Source organism: Leptidea sinapis, chromosome 10 (genome assembly GCF_905404315.1).
Source record: "Leptidea sinapis chromosome 10, ilLepSina1.1, whole genome shotgun sequence".
In the NCBI taxonomy this organism is placed as follows: domain Eukaryota; kingdom Metazoa; phylum Arthropoda; class Insecta; order Lepidoptera; family Pieridae; genus Leptidea; species Leptidea sinapis.
The window spans coordinates 6,735,116-6,754,315 of NC_066274.1; the positions used below are offsets into that span (position 1 = coordinate 6,735,116).

Here is a 19,200-nt window from a genome sequence, read left to right on the forward strand (position 1 = left end):
TAGTTACCTTACCACAGTTTGAAATAATATTCTTAGTTGATTTGTTATGTTTTAAAGTGAAAACCCTCACTTCTGGGATAAATTATTACACAAATAAAACTGAATACAACATTTTATGAACGATGCGGGACTCGAACCAGTATCATTTCGCGTTTCGTGCAAGCGCTCTTTCCAACTGAACCAACCGTTCGTGTGACGTATCGTTGATAAAATCTTGTATGTTTTGTTCAAGTCTCAGGTTGTGGCTTCATCTACAGGATCCACTTTACAGTTGATAGCCTGCTCAACTGTGACGTAAAACGTAAATGATATCTAGCATTCTACTAATCATTAAAATTTTGTACCAATCATAGTATAGTAGATATAAATAAATAATTTAATTTCGCTTGCTTTAATTTGATTTTTGAACAGAATAAACTAAATTTCGTACGTTAACCATTTTCCTGTTAGATAAATCGTTCGAAAAACTATAAATTATCTTAGTTCATAGTCATAGTGGTCGCACATTCTTGAGACGATAACAAGTGTTAATGTTTTTCGTGTGGGTTATATTGCTTAAAAATTTAGTGCGAGACACGTAAATATAAATTTTCCTTCAATTGCATCGTAAATTATGAAACAATTTTTCATTATTATGCTTAATATAAGTTATGGATATGGATAGACCCGTCCCGCGCGAAACGACTAACAGCTGATTCGTAACGATCCTGTGTTTTAAAATCTAAAAGTTACTATTAAAGTAAAAAACTGAAGAAAAAAACGTGCTTAAGTGTAGTGAGAAGTGAAAGATAAATGTAAATAGTGGTATATACCAAGTTAAGGATGATAAATAGTGTTAACTAACAAAATTTTAAAACGTTCGTTGAAATAGTGATACGTAACCTAAACAGCTGATCTACTCGGCCAAGGTCGCACTGAGTCCGAGGCCAATGACCGCGTATACGTCTGTTCCGCTCACACTGATGTTCTTATACGAACTGCATGCTTGTCTTAACTAATAAACGTATGCAAGCGCAGTGATTCATAACCGGTTACGCGTCATCTATTCAAACATATACCTAACGGAAATTAGCTCAAAAGAAAAAAGGATGGACTGTAGACACTGTGGAAAACAAATTACAGAAATTAAAAATGTTTTAAAATGGTGTAGTTGCAAAGGAAACTTTCATCTAGAATGTGTAAACATAACAAAGACCTGCTATGCCGCCTTACCGGCTGATTCAAAGCGAAACTGGCGATGCACACACTGCACGCGAATTTCACGACGTAATAGAAATGATAACACTCCAATACGTAGCCAAACAGAGTCGTCCCTAACAAATGACACGAACATTTCTATAGACGAGACCCTACCGCAAAACCGCAGCGTCCCCGGCGATACGTTTCAGGCCAGCGAGCTTATATATAAAACACCAGAAAAAAATGGAATAGGTAACACTACAACGGACTCCGAACCCTGCACTCTAAAGCAACTCAGCCAATTACTTGACGCAAAACTAGAAAGCAACAAATAAGCCATCCTTACTGAAATTAGAATGACAATCCAAAGTGAAATAAATCAAGCAATTCACAAATTACAGGTTGAATCATACTTGGTGGTGACTTTAACATAAATATTATGAAAAATTCAAATAAATCAAACACTTTAATTAACCTAATGTTCGAATATAACTTTCTTCAACATATTAACGAACCAACTAGGGTTACAAAAACTAGCTCAACCAGCTTAGACCTCATATTTACGAACTTCAAAGATGAACACCAAATTTATGTACACGACTACGGGTTTTCAGATCATAAGGGAACAATCTATAAAAAAAGGGCTAAAACATAACGAAACAAATAAAATAATAATAAGTAAATGAATCTACAACGAAAATAACATAAACCTCTTTAAATCAGAGTTAGTTAAAATCGATTGGAATAAAATATTACCAATAAAAAAAAACAATGAATGAAAACTATGAATTATTTCATACAATAATCACAAATCTCCTAAATCGGTGTATACCTTCAAAAAAAATCAAGATAAATACGAAAAAGAAAACCTACTTAACAAAAGGTATAAAAGTCTCGTGTAAAAATAAAAGATTGCTAAATATTCTCGTTGTACATTCTAAAAATAAAAATAAATAAATTTAAACTTAAAGAGGACTATAAAAAATACAATAAATTACTGAAACAAGCAGTTATACAATCCAAAAAAATCGATAATATTAGGAGAATGGCGCGGTCAAACAACATCACAAAATCCATGTGGCAAATAGTAAGAGACAGTACAAATAAAAATAAAATAAAACCCCGATCAAACATCACATTAAATATCCACAATAAACTAACGTCGAAACCAAAGTAGATAGCAAATGCATTCAATACTTACTTTACTTCCGTTGGAGGGGCCGCATGCGCCGGTCACTCGACTGATCAGTCGACCGCGGGTCGTCCAGTATACAACCCGGTCGAAAATAGTATGTTCCTGCGCCTAGTGGAGCCGCGCGAAATATACGATATTATACGCTCGCTAAAAAATAAAAACAGCTGCGGAATTGACGAAGTGCCGCCCTCGTTACTAAGAAAATGTGCAAAAGAGCTCACACTACCATTATACCTCCTTATTAACCAATCTTTCACTGATGGCGTGTTCCAAGAACTCCTTAAAAAATGCATTGTAAGGCCAGTTTATAAGAAAAAGGAGGTAAAAACGGACCCAAGAAATTATCGTCCCATAGCTTTACTCCCTGCAGCATCAAAAATTTTTGAAACCGCTATATATCGACAACTAAATTTGTTCTGTGAAAAGTATAAAATATTTGACGAAAGGCGATACGGCTTTCGAAAAAATCGCAGTACGACATTAGCAGTTTATAAATACATTCAAGAGGTATATAACATCCTAAATGACAAAAAATATGCAATAGGGATGACATATTATTAAATAAACTATACGGCATAGGTATACGAGGCACACCACACGAATGGTTTAAATCGTATTTAGAAAACCGCGAACAATACGTCGACGTAGAAAATTGTGACCATAAAACAGGGCTAGTAAGCTACATCAGATCGGACATGACAACCATGACTAACTCAATACCCCAAGGAAGTGTCCTTGGGTGTATTTTGTTTTTAATTTATATAAATGACATGCCGAAAATTTTTGACGAACATTGTATATTATTTGCTGATGACATTTCTTTATTACTTCCTTTAACAAAATATTATAATTTTAATGATAAAATCACTCGACTATTAAATGACATTACTGACTGGATGAATGACCATAAATTAGAATTAAACTATAATAAAACAAAAATAATCCATTTTCGACCGTACCAAAGGGAACCATTAAATATTCAATATAATTTTAAAAACACGGACATCGAATGCGCCGAGAAATTAACATTTTTAGGCATTGAAATCGACAGTAATTTAAATTGGAAAGGCCATATCGAAAAAACAAAAACAAAATTATCGAAATTTATATGTGGACTCAGAGAACTAAAAAGAACTACCAACTTAAAAACCGCACTAGCCGCGTATTATGCTTATGGCTACGCATTTTTGAGGTACGGAGTTATTCTCTGGGGAAACAGCACAAATGCCCAGGATCAATTTATATTACAAAAAAATTGCATACGAATACTGGCCAACATAAAAATAACAGACTCATGTCTACCCCATATCAAAAAATTAAATATTCTAACCCTACCCTCCATATACATCTTCGAAATATGCAAATTTGTTAAAAATAATCTACACAATTACACAAAGAAAGAAAATAAGCCCCGTCGATATCTCGAAAGATATATAAATAAATTAAACCTAAAATCAAATTTAGTACTACATACACCGAGTCCTTATGTAATGTCTATAAAAATATATAATAATCTGCCAAACAAAATTCGAAGCATAAATGATGAAAATGAATTTATTAAAACACTGAAAAACTTTTTATTAGAAAAATGTTACTATGCCGTAAATGATTTTTTAAACGAGCCAAACTAAAATAAATTAAAATATGGGTCTCCCTACTACGGTCTGCTGTTCAGACCAAATTGCGACACCCAAACTGGGTATCCATAATATACTGCCTTGTATAATAATTATAGTATTAACATCGAATGTTATATTTAAGGACTATTATTATGGAATTGCAATAAATTGAAAATTGAAATTGAAGTTTATTAAGGTACTAGCTGACCCGGCAAACGTTGTTTTGCTATATAAAGTATAATTCACGCGATAGTTTTATAAGTAATAATAAGTAAGTAATTATAGCCTGTATATCATTTTGTTCTATTGTCAATAGTTTTTGCAGCGCACGGAAAAATAGGTTTTCGATTTTACACCTTGTGTTACAAAATAGAAATTTTATTACGGATCCCTAATTTTGAAAAAAAACATAGCCTATAGCCTTCCTCGATAAATGGACTACCCAACACTGAAAGAATCATTCAAATCGGACCAGTAGTACCAGAGATTAGCGCGTTCAAACAAACAAACAAACAAACACTGCAGCTTTATAATTTATTAAGGTATTAAGGTATTTAAGGTTTTGCTAACTATGCGAGCATTCTTATCCGGTGAAAGAGCGGTTTTCTTTCGCGCAGGTTCTCGAAATTGAAGGGCAGTCCTTCAAATTGTATTTACTAAAAAAGTAAAATCAATAAATTTTTTATTTTGATTCAAGGTCCGCAACGCATCTCTTGACATCTATACGAATGTAAAAACATTTGTAACGAGTTGGTATTGTCATGAGTATCTAATTATATCTATGGTTAGAACGTAAAAGTATAAGTGTCCATGCGTCGGTCTGACATTCTGTTTATTCTCGCTTAGTTGTAAGACTTCGTGGCCGGGAGCGTGCAATACTTTTCTAGCAAGGCACTATGGATCTAACTGACCTGAGCTTTGGAATAAGCAAGGACTGCTTTTTTTTTTTATGGTATATGCTATAGTAGGACAAACGAGCGTACGGGTCACCTGTTGTTAAGTGATCACTGCCGCCCATACTCTCTTGCAACACCAGAGGAATCACAGGAGCGTTGCCGGCCTTTAAGGAAGGTGTACGCGCTTTTTTTGAAGGTACCCATGTCGTATCGTCCCGGAAACACCGCACAAGGAAGTTCATTCCAAAGCTTTGTAGTACGTGGAAGAAAGCTCGTTGTAAACCGCACTGTGCAGGACCGCCACACATCCAGATGGTGAGGATGATATCCTAACTTGTGGCGTGTCGTGCGAAGGTGGAATTCGGTGGCAGGAATTAGGTAAAACAGCTCTTCGGAACACTCCCCGTGATAAATGCGGTAGAAGACACACAATGAAGCGACGTCTCTACGCAACGCCAAGTGATCCAGCCGTTCACAGAGTACTGGGTCCCCGACAATTCGCGCTGCTCTACGTTGCACGCCGTCAAATGGATCGAGCTGATACTGGGGTGCGCCAGACCAGAGATGACAGCAATACTCCATGTGTGGCCGGACCTGCGCTTTGTACAACGCTAGAATGTGGGCCGGCTTGAAGTATTGCCGTGCTCTATTAATGACGCCCAGTTTCTTTGAAGCCAATTTGGCTTTGCCCTCCAGATGGCCACGGAATTGGCAATCGCTCGAGATTTCGAGACCCAGTATTCCGATACTAGGCGAGGCTTTTAGGGAAGTATTGTCAAAGAGCGGTGATGCGACAAATGGGGTTTTTTTAGTGGTAAACGCGCAAACTTGAGTCTTCTGGGGGTTAAATTGGACAAGGTTCAATTTACCCCATTCCGCGACCTTCTCAAGAGAGGACTCGATAGAAGACACAAGTTTCTCCCGGCACTGGTCGACGATTTCCCGAGAGAGACGTGCATGGCCCGTGTATACGGCATCACCAGTGCTGTCATCTGCATAGTAATGAATGTTGGAGGTGTCCAACTTATCATTGATATGCAGAAGAAATAGCGTAGGAGATAGCACACAGCCTTGGGGCACTCCAGCATTCACGGGCTTCGGGTTCGAGCAATGTCCGTCGACAACGACCTGTGTGCTGCGCCCAGTGAGGAAGCTGGAGGTCCACTTGCACAAGCTCTCGGGAAGCCCAAATGATGGAAATTTAGAGAGGAGCGCCTTGAGCCATACACGATCAAAGGCCTTCGCTATATCCAGGCTAACTGCCAGGCCTTCCCCCTTGCTTTCATTAGCCGCAGCCCATCTATGTGTTAGGTATACCAGAAGATCTCCTGCCGACCGACCATGGCGAAACCCGTATTGTCGGTCGTTGATCAACTGGTGACCCTCTAGGTATACCAAGAGCTGCCAGCTAATTATGCTCTCCATGATTTTGGAGAGCAGGAAGGTAATAGCAATAGGCCTGTAGTTTGTCGGATCCGAACTGTCTCCTTTTTTTGGATCGGATGGACAAGGGCTGATTTCCATGAGTCAGGGACTACGCCTTTAGAATAAGAGTGCCGGAATAAACGCGTTAGCACCGGCGTCAACTCAGGGGCACACGTTCTAAGCACGATTGGAGAAATGCCATCCGGCCCGCTCGACTTCCTGACGTCCAACGAAAACAAAGCTCGCCTAACAGTTTTCTGTCTGAACTGTACTTCAGGCATAGAGCTCTGACACCGCGGGATGGTCGGCGGTGTTTTTCCGTTGTCGTCAAGAGTCGAGTTGGAGGTGAAAAGAGCGCACAGAAGATCGGCTTTCTCTTTTGCCGTATGGGCCAGGGTGTCATTCCTCATGTGCAACGGCGGCATGGACGGCAAGCTGAAGTTACCAAGAGCAGCTTTCGACAACGACCAGAACTTGCGTGTTCCGGTCTGGTAACTGGAAAGCTGCTCGCCGATTTTGACGACGTGTTTTGACTTTGCACGGGCGATTAGCCGCTTAAAAAATCTGGAAGCACGGTTGTATTTCCTCTTTAGAACTATGCAGTTCGGATCCTTTGTGCCCAGCGCCGCAATCCATTTCGATACGCCTGTTTTTTGCAGTCAGATGCTGCTTTAACTGACGCATCGAACCAGGGCTGTGATCTGCCACCGATCGGTACTACAGAGCTTGGTATAAAAATATCCATGCCCTGTAGTATCACATCGGCAACTGCAACGGCGCAGGCACTAGGATAATCTGAAGGGAAACAAACCCTGCTCCAAGGGTAGGATTCAAAAAAGGAACGCATCCTATCCCAATCTGCTGACTTGTAGTGCCAAACGCGGCGGGTCGCTGGTGACCAGACAATGGTCGAACGTTCCAAGAGGGGCGTCGACAGAGACCTGGTAACCATCGGGATGTGTAGTCAGCAGAAGATCCAATAAGGATGGCATGTGGCTATCCACATCCGGGAACCGCGTTGGTGACTCAACCAATTGGGACAGACCATACGCCAATGCAAAATTATGCACAGATCGCCCTGCGTAGTCTGTAGAACGTTATCCAAGCCATTCGGCATTGTGCCCGTTGAAATCACCCAATACTACGATTTCAGCGGAAGGGATCTGAGCAAGCACGTCATCAAATGCCGCTTGAACGCAGCCCATGAGGTGATCCGTTTCTGCGTTACCACTATGGGACCAGTAGACACACGCATAGATGCGGACGCGGTCCTCTAAATCTAGGCGGAGCCAGAGAGTAGACAGGTCCCTACCCACAAAATTGCCGAGACGGCGACAGTAGATATCCTCTCTAACGTACACACATACCCCGGCATGAGGCATGAAATTATGCTCAATTTTGTACCCGGGGTACGTTAAATATGACGTATCGCTAGGTCGAGATATCTGCGTCTCCGTAAGGAAACACAAGGCCAACTGCGCTGTCTCAAGGTGGTGGTGGACGGCGTTTAAGTTGGAGTGAATTCCCCGGATGTTACAAAAGTCCACGTTAAGCGTGGAGCGGGGTGCCGTGGTGTTGCTGCCCTGTTTGTCCTGTGACATACGCGGTACTGTGCCCTCCCCAGAATACGAGGGGCAGCCCGAGCGCGAATGCTCGGGGAGGGATTTTCCGGCTCTACAAGATACCTCTACCCTCCTGGGGTAGTTTCTCTTTCAATACCGCTCTCATATTTTGTTGGGGGGGGGGGAATGGCCACCGGTCCTCGAAACTAACCTATGCGAAACATAGCGGCACTAGGCCGCTACTTCACGCCGGTATTCTGTATTTGTAAAATTATTTGCATTGATATATCTGATGTTTGCATAAATCTTAACAAACATATTTTGAGAATAGAAATTAAATTTGTAACCAAAATTTATGAACGACGCGTGATAATAATTAAAGTGGAAATTTTTAAGCCCCTTTCAATCTGGCTCAGAGATTTGCTTGCTTAGTTGGATCTGTCAAAGATCGATGTGGCTAATTTAAATAATAAAAAATAATGATAAAAAATAGGATAGATAAAGTTATGTTTTAACTGAGACCGTTTTCCCGTACGTAGTTAAGGTTTCTCCACGCTTCAAAAAATTCTCATAATGGCTCGAGTAATTTAAATGTACGCTAGTCGTTCGTTTGGTTACAATACAAAGTGTAATATTCAGGTAGGGATTTGTAATGCCGCTCAGAATTTTTGGGTTTTTCAAGAAACCTGAGTGGCACTGCCTAGTAATGGGTCGGGCGTATCAATTACCATCAGCTGAAAGTCCTGCTCATCTTGTCCCTTATTTTCATAAAAAAAAATCCTGTGACAGCCCTACTAGCCAGTAATGTGGTACACATTGATATATCAAAATTCCATGTATGTGTTAGTGGATAACCTTAGGCATTAATTATTTCACTTGTTATTTAATGCATTTAGATTCCTCGAACACCTCGCATATAATATGATATAATAATTGGTGTCAAGATACTTGGCCCGTGAGGCCTAGAGCCGGAGAATGTTCAAAATAATATTTACACGCCTCAATATGGCTACTGGAAATCCTAGCGCTGGCAGCTATTTCGGTCAACGGATCAGCATAGCTATCCAACGCGGAAATGCTGCCAGTTTTCTTGGTACCCTACCAAGTAATGATAGTTTTAATTTTATGTAGTCACAGTATTGTAAATATGGTTATGAGATTTGTTTTGTTTGAAAAAAATAAATAAATATAATAATACTTAATGATATATTTAAAAGCCTGCACGCTCCTTATTAACACACAAACTCAAAGTTTGTCCACTTAATAAATAAGAAACTTTACTAAAAAATTATATCATTAGATATATTGTACATATAGTTTATCTCTCAGGTTACAGAAAACAGGCATTATCCAGTTCCACAGATCAAACTTGATATAAGCATAAATTTTAATTATTTATAATATAATAGTCAAATACTGCCATTGGGAGGCTTCTTTGCAGAAGATGCCGGCTAGATTACGGGTACCACAACGGTTAATATTTTTGCCGTAAAGCAGTAATGTGTAAGCATTACTGCGTTACGGTCTGAAGGGCGCCGTAGCTAGTGAAATTACTGGGCAAATGAGACTTAACATCTTATGTCAAAGCTGACTAGCTCAGTTGTAATGTCACTCAAAATTTTTATGAAAATTGAAAACAGATATATCCAAGGTTTATTTAAACGCATTATTTTTTTCGGTATTAAAATAAGACAAAACTCTATTCCAACTCAACTGAAGCTCTTAAACTAATTTAATTACAGTTTATAAACTTCACAAACACAGCGCTAAAAGAAAATCTCTATAGAAATTATTTTTTGTGCAGATTATGTTTGTCTAACACGTAGGTGGAACAATAAATTTCCCTTTTGATTTAAGAAAAAATGGAACACAAACAAAATTCATTTTGAAATCCGTCCTGTGGTTTTATATGTTGAAAATAACGTCATGTGCATATGTAACAGTTTCACACAACGTGTACGACAAGTAAAATATTTATTATTGAGCTAAAATGCATTAATTTACATTTATTAAACCCAGATCTGAAGTGGCAGCGGGCAGGGTGCATAGTTGGACGGACAGATGGCTGGTGGGGCAGTAAGGTAACGTATCGGAAGACGCAGTGTTGGTGACGACCCACAAGATGGACTGACGATCTGGTTAAGGTCGTCGCGTCGGCATACATTGGATGAGCGTAGCTCAGGACCAATCATCGTGGATGTCTTTGGGGGAGGCCTTTGTCCAGGAGTGGACGTGTTCCGGCTGATGAGAAAACCTATAAAACTACATAAAGTATAACACTCTCTATGTCACATAATATATATATATATATAAGATAATTCTATAATTGCAGACCATTGGGACTTCGCATCGCCCACATTAAGTAGTATTACAACATGCCAAGCCCGATTTTCTTAAACTTCTGTAGTATATGGGCTGCGGGCAGGACACTGCGAAACCTTTTTCTGCAGGCAACGTGGTCTTCTGCGATCCAACAATTTCAAACAAATTTACAAAGTGTAGCTTGTTAGATAAGGACTTGACTTTCATACCATTGAATTTTTAAATAAAAAATCTTCTAATTAATAAAAAAATACCAAAATCGGACTAAAATCACTATTATATAAAGTTCAATTAAAGTAGTAAAAACTCGCATGTAAATCGATACCAAATATCTAATGAGAAACAATAGGGGTAAAAAACACAGAAATGAAAATGAAATTATAACAATGATAATAATAATGACAATATCCATTTCTTTTGATTTATTTATGAATTTCACCATAGCATTGGCCACAAACAATGGGTTGTGATGGGTATTTTCGCATTGTCAGTCTAGCTTCTTTTCATCATCTGACAGTCTAGCATCTTTATTTTTATGATGCAGATGTATTTAGCAATAAAGCAATCAATAAATACAAGTCAGCCTATGTTAACTCAGTGTTGATTTACTAAAGTATTTGTACATTAGGTAATGGAATATGGATTCGATCTGGCGGTAATTCCTAATATTTGACGACATGTGCTTTCTCTGAAATGCGTAACAATATACTTTTTGCTGTTCAAACGCTTAAATGAGTCTTATACAGCTGTTGAGAGTAACAATTCTATTGCTAATCAAATGTTATCTGAAACCAGCGAACGCTTCTTCTTGTTGGGGTGGCGTAACTTGATATCTCCAGAGAACAAGGGCGGCCGGCGGCCAACCTACCAAATTACACGCATTGCCTGACATTTTAAGCTTACGAGAGTACCAACATGAATTTTTGACACCAAAATTGACGCGCTATCTGTGGGATGCGCGCGGAGCACATGTCTTGCCAATGAAAACATACAAAATTAGTGATAGCTTGCTGAATTTGAATATTTGTGGGCGGCCCGCGAACCACGTGGCATTGAGAGTGTTAATAATCTCTAAGCATGTAATTTTTGGTATTCAAATGCATCTCACCATAAACTTATAATATTTATCAATATGTTTCATATCATCAGCCACCTTTTATATTACCTTCTTCGGCTATTTTTCTGAGAATCCATTCCTTATTAAACTTTATCCTTTTGTCTCCACTTATCCTTGTATTTTATTGCTCCTTAGTGTAGTTTTAGTACAGATACTGCAAAGTTAGTGTTCGTAGTGAAGTCTCATGCCCTCTCACACACAAAGTTGACACAGACTCCAATATTCATAAAACTTTGCAGTGTACATCTCATTTTATACTTAAGTGCATTTATATGTGCTTTATATACGGCCGTTCCCAACATATTATCTACAGATAGAGATAAATTACTATCTTCTACAGTCAGTAATTAGCAGTCAATAATCTGAAGCTGACCCAATATAGCCGATAAGTCATTCTTATCGCCTTATATTGGGACGCGTGATTTGAAATTTCCATACAAACTTCTATCGCTAGTAAGCTATACGTCGTCCCATTGACAGAAAGCGTGTACGGACAAGGTGAGTTACCGATAAGTTTATTGGGACAGAAAAGTCAATGAAACTTACGATTTTTATCTCAAGTAAGACTTAATATAGGGAACGGCCGTAAAGTCAAGTTCGCTTGTGACACGTACTAGAGATGTCTGCTAATGTTCTTATGTTAAAGTTTTGTTCGTTCTATATTACTTCATGCACTTACTCACTTGGAATGTTTCGATTTCATGTTTTGTTTATTTTCTAGAAGATTAAATTAGCGATACGATGGAATATAATAATAAATAAATCTTAAGAAGATTCTATCAATATAATATATTTATCAGATTAAATAGTATACAATATATTATTTTATGGCTTATGCGATGGCTTAATTATTTAATACTTCTTTTTTATGACAATAAAGGATGAGACGAGTAGGATGTTCATCTGATGGTAATTGATATGCCCTGCCCATTACAATGTAGTAGATAATATCACCATACCCTTCAAATTGAAACACTTATAGTGCTTGCACACTTGACACCACAATAGGTCACGCTGTGGTACCTGTCTAGCCGAGATCCTGTCCAAACAAGCCACCGACTGTTAATTAATTTTATTCAAACACAAACGTAGATTATTAAAAAGAAAATCATTAATCATTACGAAATATACAATCCCAAAATGATAGCATCAGCCCATTAAAAAAGAAATTGCATCGTGTATTAAATCTTACCTCGTTAGTAGGTAAAACCATTGGGCATACGGTAGTCTATTATTAAATAGAACGTTGGTAATATTTATATCAAGCTTCATATAATGTAGCGCAGTGAACTGTAAAACAGCTATTCGCCCTCGTCAAAGGAACTTTCTAATTATAATCGCTTTACACAACTATAGCAGCACCTAGCTGCGAGAAGTTGAATTTGCTCTTTTTTATAATAATAAATAATATAATATTTAGAATTATTAATGAATATAGATTGAAAGGCATGTTGTATTTTATAAATTAAGAAAATATTGTGGAATAATACATACACAGCATAATAATATAGTTGTATATTGTAGGATGTGCATGAAGCTGGCAACATTACCTCTTTATATCAGCCAAACTTATCCCTTGACAGAAGCAACAGAAGTACGAATTGATCCCCAAAATAGTTCTGCGAGAAGGTTTTTCAAATAAGTTCACAGGTTTACGTGGGCGTCTAGGCTCTCTAAAATTAAACATAGACATAAGAAAGGAGTTGTCATAAATGTTGTTAATACTTTTGTATAAGAAAAGTAAATCCAATATGTCCCTACGTTGTTTCAGAGTTAGTATATTAAAATATGTTAATCTTTCAGAGTATGTTGCGAGTGCTCTAGATCAATTAAAATTAAGCTACTTTTCAATATTATTACTAAACATGACGAACTCATTCGAGGAATGCAACATTTAAAATAATATAAAGCTCTTCATGCTTGTGGCACTACGTGATTCAACGGGAAACGGCATTAATAAGTTTTCAACTGGAGTGTTGAATGAAATATAAAATATTTACGTGAGAATATATTTCTATAAACATTATCACATCATATGTAATTTTTACAATTTCATTTTATTTTATACTATTTTATTTGGGACACCAAACAATTACACACTAGATGATTACATTAGAGGAAGAAATAACATAAGTAGTACTAAGTGCATAACCAACGACAATGTCCACGGGTTACTATATATGTGTTAGGTAACAAGAAAGAAAAGTAGTTATTACAAACAGATGTTGCCGTTGATTTTATGCATGTCATGTCAACCAACCCCATCACATATCAACTAAGATTTATTAAAATAAAATAAGAAATCTAAGCAATATATTATATTTTTAAAGTGATAACCCTCACTTCTGGGATTAATTACACAAATAAAATTGAAAACAAACTTTTATGAACGATGTGGGGCTCGACGCGACCACTCGCGTTCCGTGCGAGCGCTCTTTCCAACTCTTGCCAACCGTTCGAGTGAAGTATCGTGTAAAAAATCTTGTACGCTTTGTTCAACTCTCAGTCAGTGGCTTTATCTACAGGATCTACTTTACAGCTAACGCGAGAGGTCGCGGGTTCGAGTCTCGCATCGTTCAGAAAATATTGTTTTCAGTTTTATTTCTGTAAATTAGAAATCTCCTTGCAAATACAAAAAATGCAATTTCACTGTGAATAAAACCACAACATATTTTTTCAATGTTTTTCTTATAAATTTTTTAATAAAATGTATTATAATATGTTAGTATTCAATGCTTCAGAGGAGGGCTATTCATGTTTATTATAACATAGGTCCTAAAGAATCATTTAGAGAAAAAAATTAAAGAACTAAAAATAATTTATTTATAAAATAATATATGTAAAGAAAACACATTCCTATTTTCTTAATTACCTTTAATATGAATTTTACCACAGTGTCTAAAGGAATGTCAAAGCATATATGAATGTGTTGTCAATGTCAGTGACTTGTGTCTAATCTATGTTTTAAAGTTTTATCACATTTTACAAACTTGGAGGTTAGAGGTAAAATAGAAAAGATTAGAATAGAAAGTTGAAACTATCAATATTAATTAATAGGGAGTTGGCGTATTTAAAGAATAAACTTTAATGTCGTTTCTTTTATTATTTCAGGTTTGTTTTAATATGGTGATGTCATAAATTAAGTGTGTTAAAAACTATAAAGCATAATAAATCTTTTATTATTTCAGAGCAACACATTATCGTTTTATTGATTGGCCGATCCTAAAAACTATCATTATAAAATGACATTTTTGTTTGTAAAAGTCGATTGGAAATGGAGAAACTACGTTTTGAATTTACACTGTTGCCTGGAAGTGATGGAAAATCAAACATTACTTCTATAACCTCAATAGCCACGATGGATAATAAAGTATATAAAATACCGGAAGAGTTACAGTCAGCCAGTCTTCATAAAGAAATTGTGAAAACACCTGCGTATATCAAAGTAAAAAATAGTTTAAAAAAAAGGTACCAGTCAAGAAGAATATAACAATGACAAAAGAACTCGAAAAGACCTACATAGATGAGGATGGTAATTTACAATTTGGGGATCTATATCTAGAAGAAATCAGCCAAGAAACACTTGCTACTCAGAAAACAGAAACAGGTACATTAGAAAAATTGTTTGAAAAGCTAGTAGAAAGTACACAGGCGAGTAAAAATCAGAGCTTAAAACATATTGCAGAAAAGTTTGTGATTGATAAATTCACAAGTAAACATTCCAATGCAAACCAATGGATTGAATTGTTTGAAAAAGAATGCATGCGGTTTGATGTGACAACAGATGAAAAAAAAATTGAAATATTCAGGTTATTTTTGGATAAAAGTTGTGTAGATTGGTGTAGTTCAATGATCATAAAATTAACCATGAACTCGGAATGGTTGACATGGAAAAACAAATTCTGTGAGACATTCGCAAACAAGGAATGGAACCCAGTCACATATGCATTATTATTTAAATACAAAGAAGGTTCATTATTGGATTACGCTATGAGGAAAGAAAAACTTTTACTGGAAATGAGAAGAACAATTGACACAGGTACTTTGGTGGATCTTATTGCAGCGGGTTTACCAGAATTTATAGTTAATAGGATTGATAGGGAAGTGTTGCAAGACACGGTGGATCTGTTCAATGAAGTGAGCAAGTATGAACATATGGTAAATAAAAGAGTTTTATTGAATAAGAAAAGATATGAATATCCTAAAATTAATACTAAAAATGAACATAAATACCCATGCAAGATTTGTGAACACTTAAATAAAGGCACTCGGTACCACGCTGAAACTACATGTTGGTTTAGAACAAAAGAGGATGATAAGTTAAAGAAAAAATTTATCAAACATGTAAACAATTCGGTGATTGAAGCTGAGTTAAATGAAACCGATCAAAAAAACTAATAGTAACACCATTAATAAATGTCAAACTACTAATAAATGATAAATTACAAATTACTGGAGTTTATGATTCAGGTTCAAATGTTTCTTTGATTAATTCAAAATTGCTAAAATTAAAAGGAAAAGGACACATTTTGAATAAAGCTAATTTAGTAACAATTAATGGTGTTAAAAAGACAAGTGGTTTGATGAATTTGAAAATAAAAATTTTTGAACTAGAAAAAAATGTTGATGTTTACATAATCGATGAACAAAACTTTAATTATGATTTTTTGATTGGATTAGACATAATAAAAATGTTTAAACTTATTCAAAATGAAGACTTAACAATAACACAAAATCAATTTAATATTGAAACAAAAAAAATTAAAGAGGTTTTGAAAAATATACAAGACAAGAATAACATTACTAGAGAACACAAAATAAATTTCAACGAACATGTTAAAGAAGAAGATTTTGAGTTAAAGATAGATAACTTAAATTTAGGTTAAGGTTAGACAGGAAGAGCATATTTTTTTACGCACCAATATGTTTTTGGTTATCGGATGCATATGTACATTAAGTTATTGATTGTTCCTTATTTTAGGGACTCAATTAAAACATTAAAAGATAAACAGCGGTCAGAATCAGAAGCTATAGCTACAGTATACAGATATGTTTGACCTGGAAACACATAATGCGGCGAGTACATCGTCTCACAACAAAATTAAAGGAAAAATCCGAAAAAGGTTATTAGAAAACACGTGCAGCACGTATTTAGGGCAGGTATTGAGTATCGTAACACCTTTGAGCACATAACTAATGGTATTGGGACTGAAATACTGAACCAATTACTACGCGCTACGTAATTCGTAGAGTACTACATATTACGTAGCTCGTAGAAATTGGTGCGTACACCTGCTTTAACGCAACGCTATAATCGCTACGCTTACAATTCTGACTACTATATGAAGAAACCGCAAAATAAGTTACTTGTTATTTGTTAGAGAAAAATCTTTTCATATTACTATATGATTTAACTATATCTCAAGTTAACTGCGAGCAAAGCTTTCATTTGATACTGTATTTATTCTGCATTTTCTTGTCGCCTAGAAACACCCAGAATTCAGTACCTAAAATGCTCAGCATTGAAAGTCAGACCAATATTATTTATTTCCTTTCGGGCGATAAGGGCGGTAGAAGACATACAACTAAGTGACGTTTCTCCGCAATACCAAGCAATGGAGCCGATCACAGAGCAGACCTGAGATCGGTCGACCAGTATTTCAAAATATTAACTGAATAAAATATATATAAATCTGTAGTCAAATCATATGATCTTTTTATATTGATGGGCTTAATACCACAATGCTCAGGGCAGCTGGGACGCAAAATATCAGTGGAGCTAAGTAAGTAAAGATATTTTCACAGTTAGAACTCATTAATCCAAAATTCAAATATTTTAATTTGAAATAAGATGTGATATCACTTATTTAAAGTCAAAAATTACCACCCAATCGCGTAAGTATCCCTCAGATCTGAGAAGAACGTGCAAGAAAGCGGGCTTCTAGTTTTTCCTAAAAATATGGTTACAATATAATATCGTACAATAAGACTTATTATTTAATAGCCTGAGGGCTGCCGCTCCATTCCTAAACTGTGGTATCATTAAGAAAGTCATTTATGTTACAGTAACCTTTTCCACACAACTTTACCAAATTATGAATGAGAACAATGTAGAGTATAAATATCGCTTAAGAAACTTGTTGCCCACTGAGTGGTCCTTTGAGCCAACATTTTGTTATCTCTTTTAATTTAATTACAAAACTGTTTCAAGAATATGTTAATATAAGTAGTTGATGTTACTCAGTTCCCGTATTTTCGCGTCTAGCATGAGATGTTACATCTAGATGTTAAATATTCTTATGTAAGTCAGCATCTCTTATTTCTGTGGCCTGTCCCTCTGTTACTGCAACTTCAAAGTTTTTTTTATTTAGTAATTTATTCCTTCTATTACTATGAACATGCAGTAGTGATCTCGTGGCTTAGCTCGAAGTCCACAATAACCAGATCCCGGGGGGTTCAGGAAACGGGTTCGAGTAAAACTTAGACCTTTAAAATTCAAGATCGAATCGAATCGGAATTGCAAATGTCTCTGAAATAAATCCTTATACATTGATCCAGTTCATGTTTCTCAACGAAATGTATAACGTCTTTGTTTTATATACCTACAAGAACAATTTTATTTATCACAAATTCCAACCCTTGTCCCTATTACAATTATATCTCTATAATCTCCCACCTTTTTATGAGCAGGACGTTCAGCTGATGGTAATTGATACGCCCTGCCCATTACAATGTAGTGCCGCTCAGGATTCTTTAAAATCCTAAAAATTCTGAGCGAATTCGAAAGTGGTAAAATATGTGAGTGTGTGTCCCCTTGTAACTTCTAAAATAAGCGAATTATATAACTAAATAAAATATGATAAAAATATGATGTACATTACCATGCCAACATCCACCGAAAATTGGTTTGAACGAGATTACCTTTTTTTAAATATGTATAAATAATGAGAACTCATTAGCACTTTTTTCCATCACTTTTATATTATGTGACTTACTGCAACGGAACCCTTCGTGGGCGAGTCCGACTCGCACTTGGCCGCTTTTATTTTTCATTGAATTTAACCCAGGTGGCAAATTACTAGCATTGTCCATAAACAAAATAAGCAGATTTTAGTAAGTACGTGAAGTGATGTGTCACTGATTGTGTTGTAAAACTAATTAAACTGTCACATTAACGTTGAGAATTGATTTAAACAATAAATTAATCCATTTTATTTTAATCAATTCTCAATAATTTACTGTTTCATTTCATTCACTGTAATTTTGTAGCTTAATTATTTATTCGTTGTGATTGATAATTTTTATTTACTCTGTCACTAAAATAGCGGAATTGTTTCAAATACTATACCAAACCCAAACACTGCCTGCCCGTGGCAGTATTATAATAATAAAAATAACAAAATTTTTGAAAAAACTTATTGCAAAAGCGAAAGATTTCTATATGATATAAAAACTAGTAAATTTACGGTAGAATTCTTAAAACTTGACAAATTTCAAACCGATTTAAAATTTATATGTTAATTAGGAAAAATTACATTATATGTACTTTATACCCACAATTTAAAAATATTATCTCTTAATTGGAAGCTAACTTAGGACGCAAATTCAGGTATAACGACACTTAACGAATAGCTGACACTGAGCAAATAGGCCAATTATGGAAGTACAGAGATAACACACATCAAATTAACCGTTAATTAAAATATTCTATTTGATGAGCATAACCATATAACTGCATCGAAAATCGAAGTGTTAGAATTCATAAAGTTGACTCTCACTACAGATCCCCCGGTTCAATCCTCGTCCGTCACGTACCAACGTGTTTTCGGTTATATATATGTACATTAAGTTAGTTATTTCTTATTTTCTTAACAATGGGCCTGAA

The 19,200-nt window shown here is 35.9% G+C and overlaps 1 protein-coding gene across 1 annotated transcript; it reads left to right on the forward strand.

Moving 5' to 3' along the window:
• Window positions 1–14,311: 14,311 nt before the first annotated feature.
• On the forward strand, window positions 14,312–17,302 carry LOC126966416 (uncharacterized). Its single transcript, XM_050810442.1, has 3 exons — window positions 14,312–14,426; window positions 14,504–16,150; window positions 16,197–17,302. The coding sequence occupies exon 2, from the start codon at window positions 14,808–14,810 to the stop codon at window positions 15,711–15,713; it is 906 nt and encodes a 301-aa protein (XP_050666399.1). The 5' UTR covers window positions 14,312–14,426; window positions 14,504–14,807; the 3' UTR covers window positions 15,714–16,150; window positions 16,197–17,302.
• The last annotated feature ends 1,898 nt before the right edge of the window (window positions 17,303–19,200 follow it).

Excerpts from the sequence above, each read along its gene's own strand:
- LOC126966416 (XM_050810442.1), top strand. The coding sequence starts at position 14,808 with ATGACAAAAGAACTCGAAAAGACCTACATAGATGAGGATGGTAATTTA.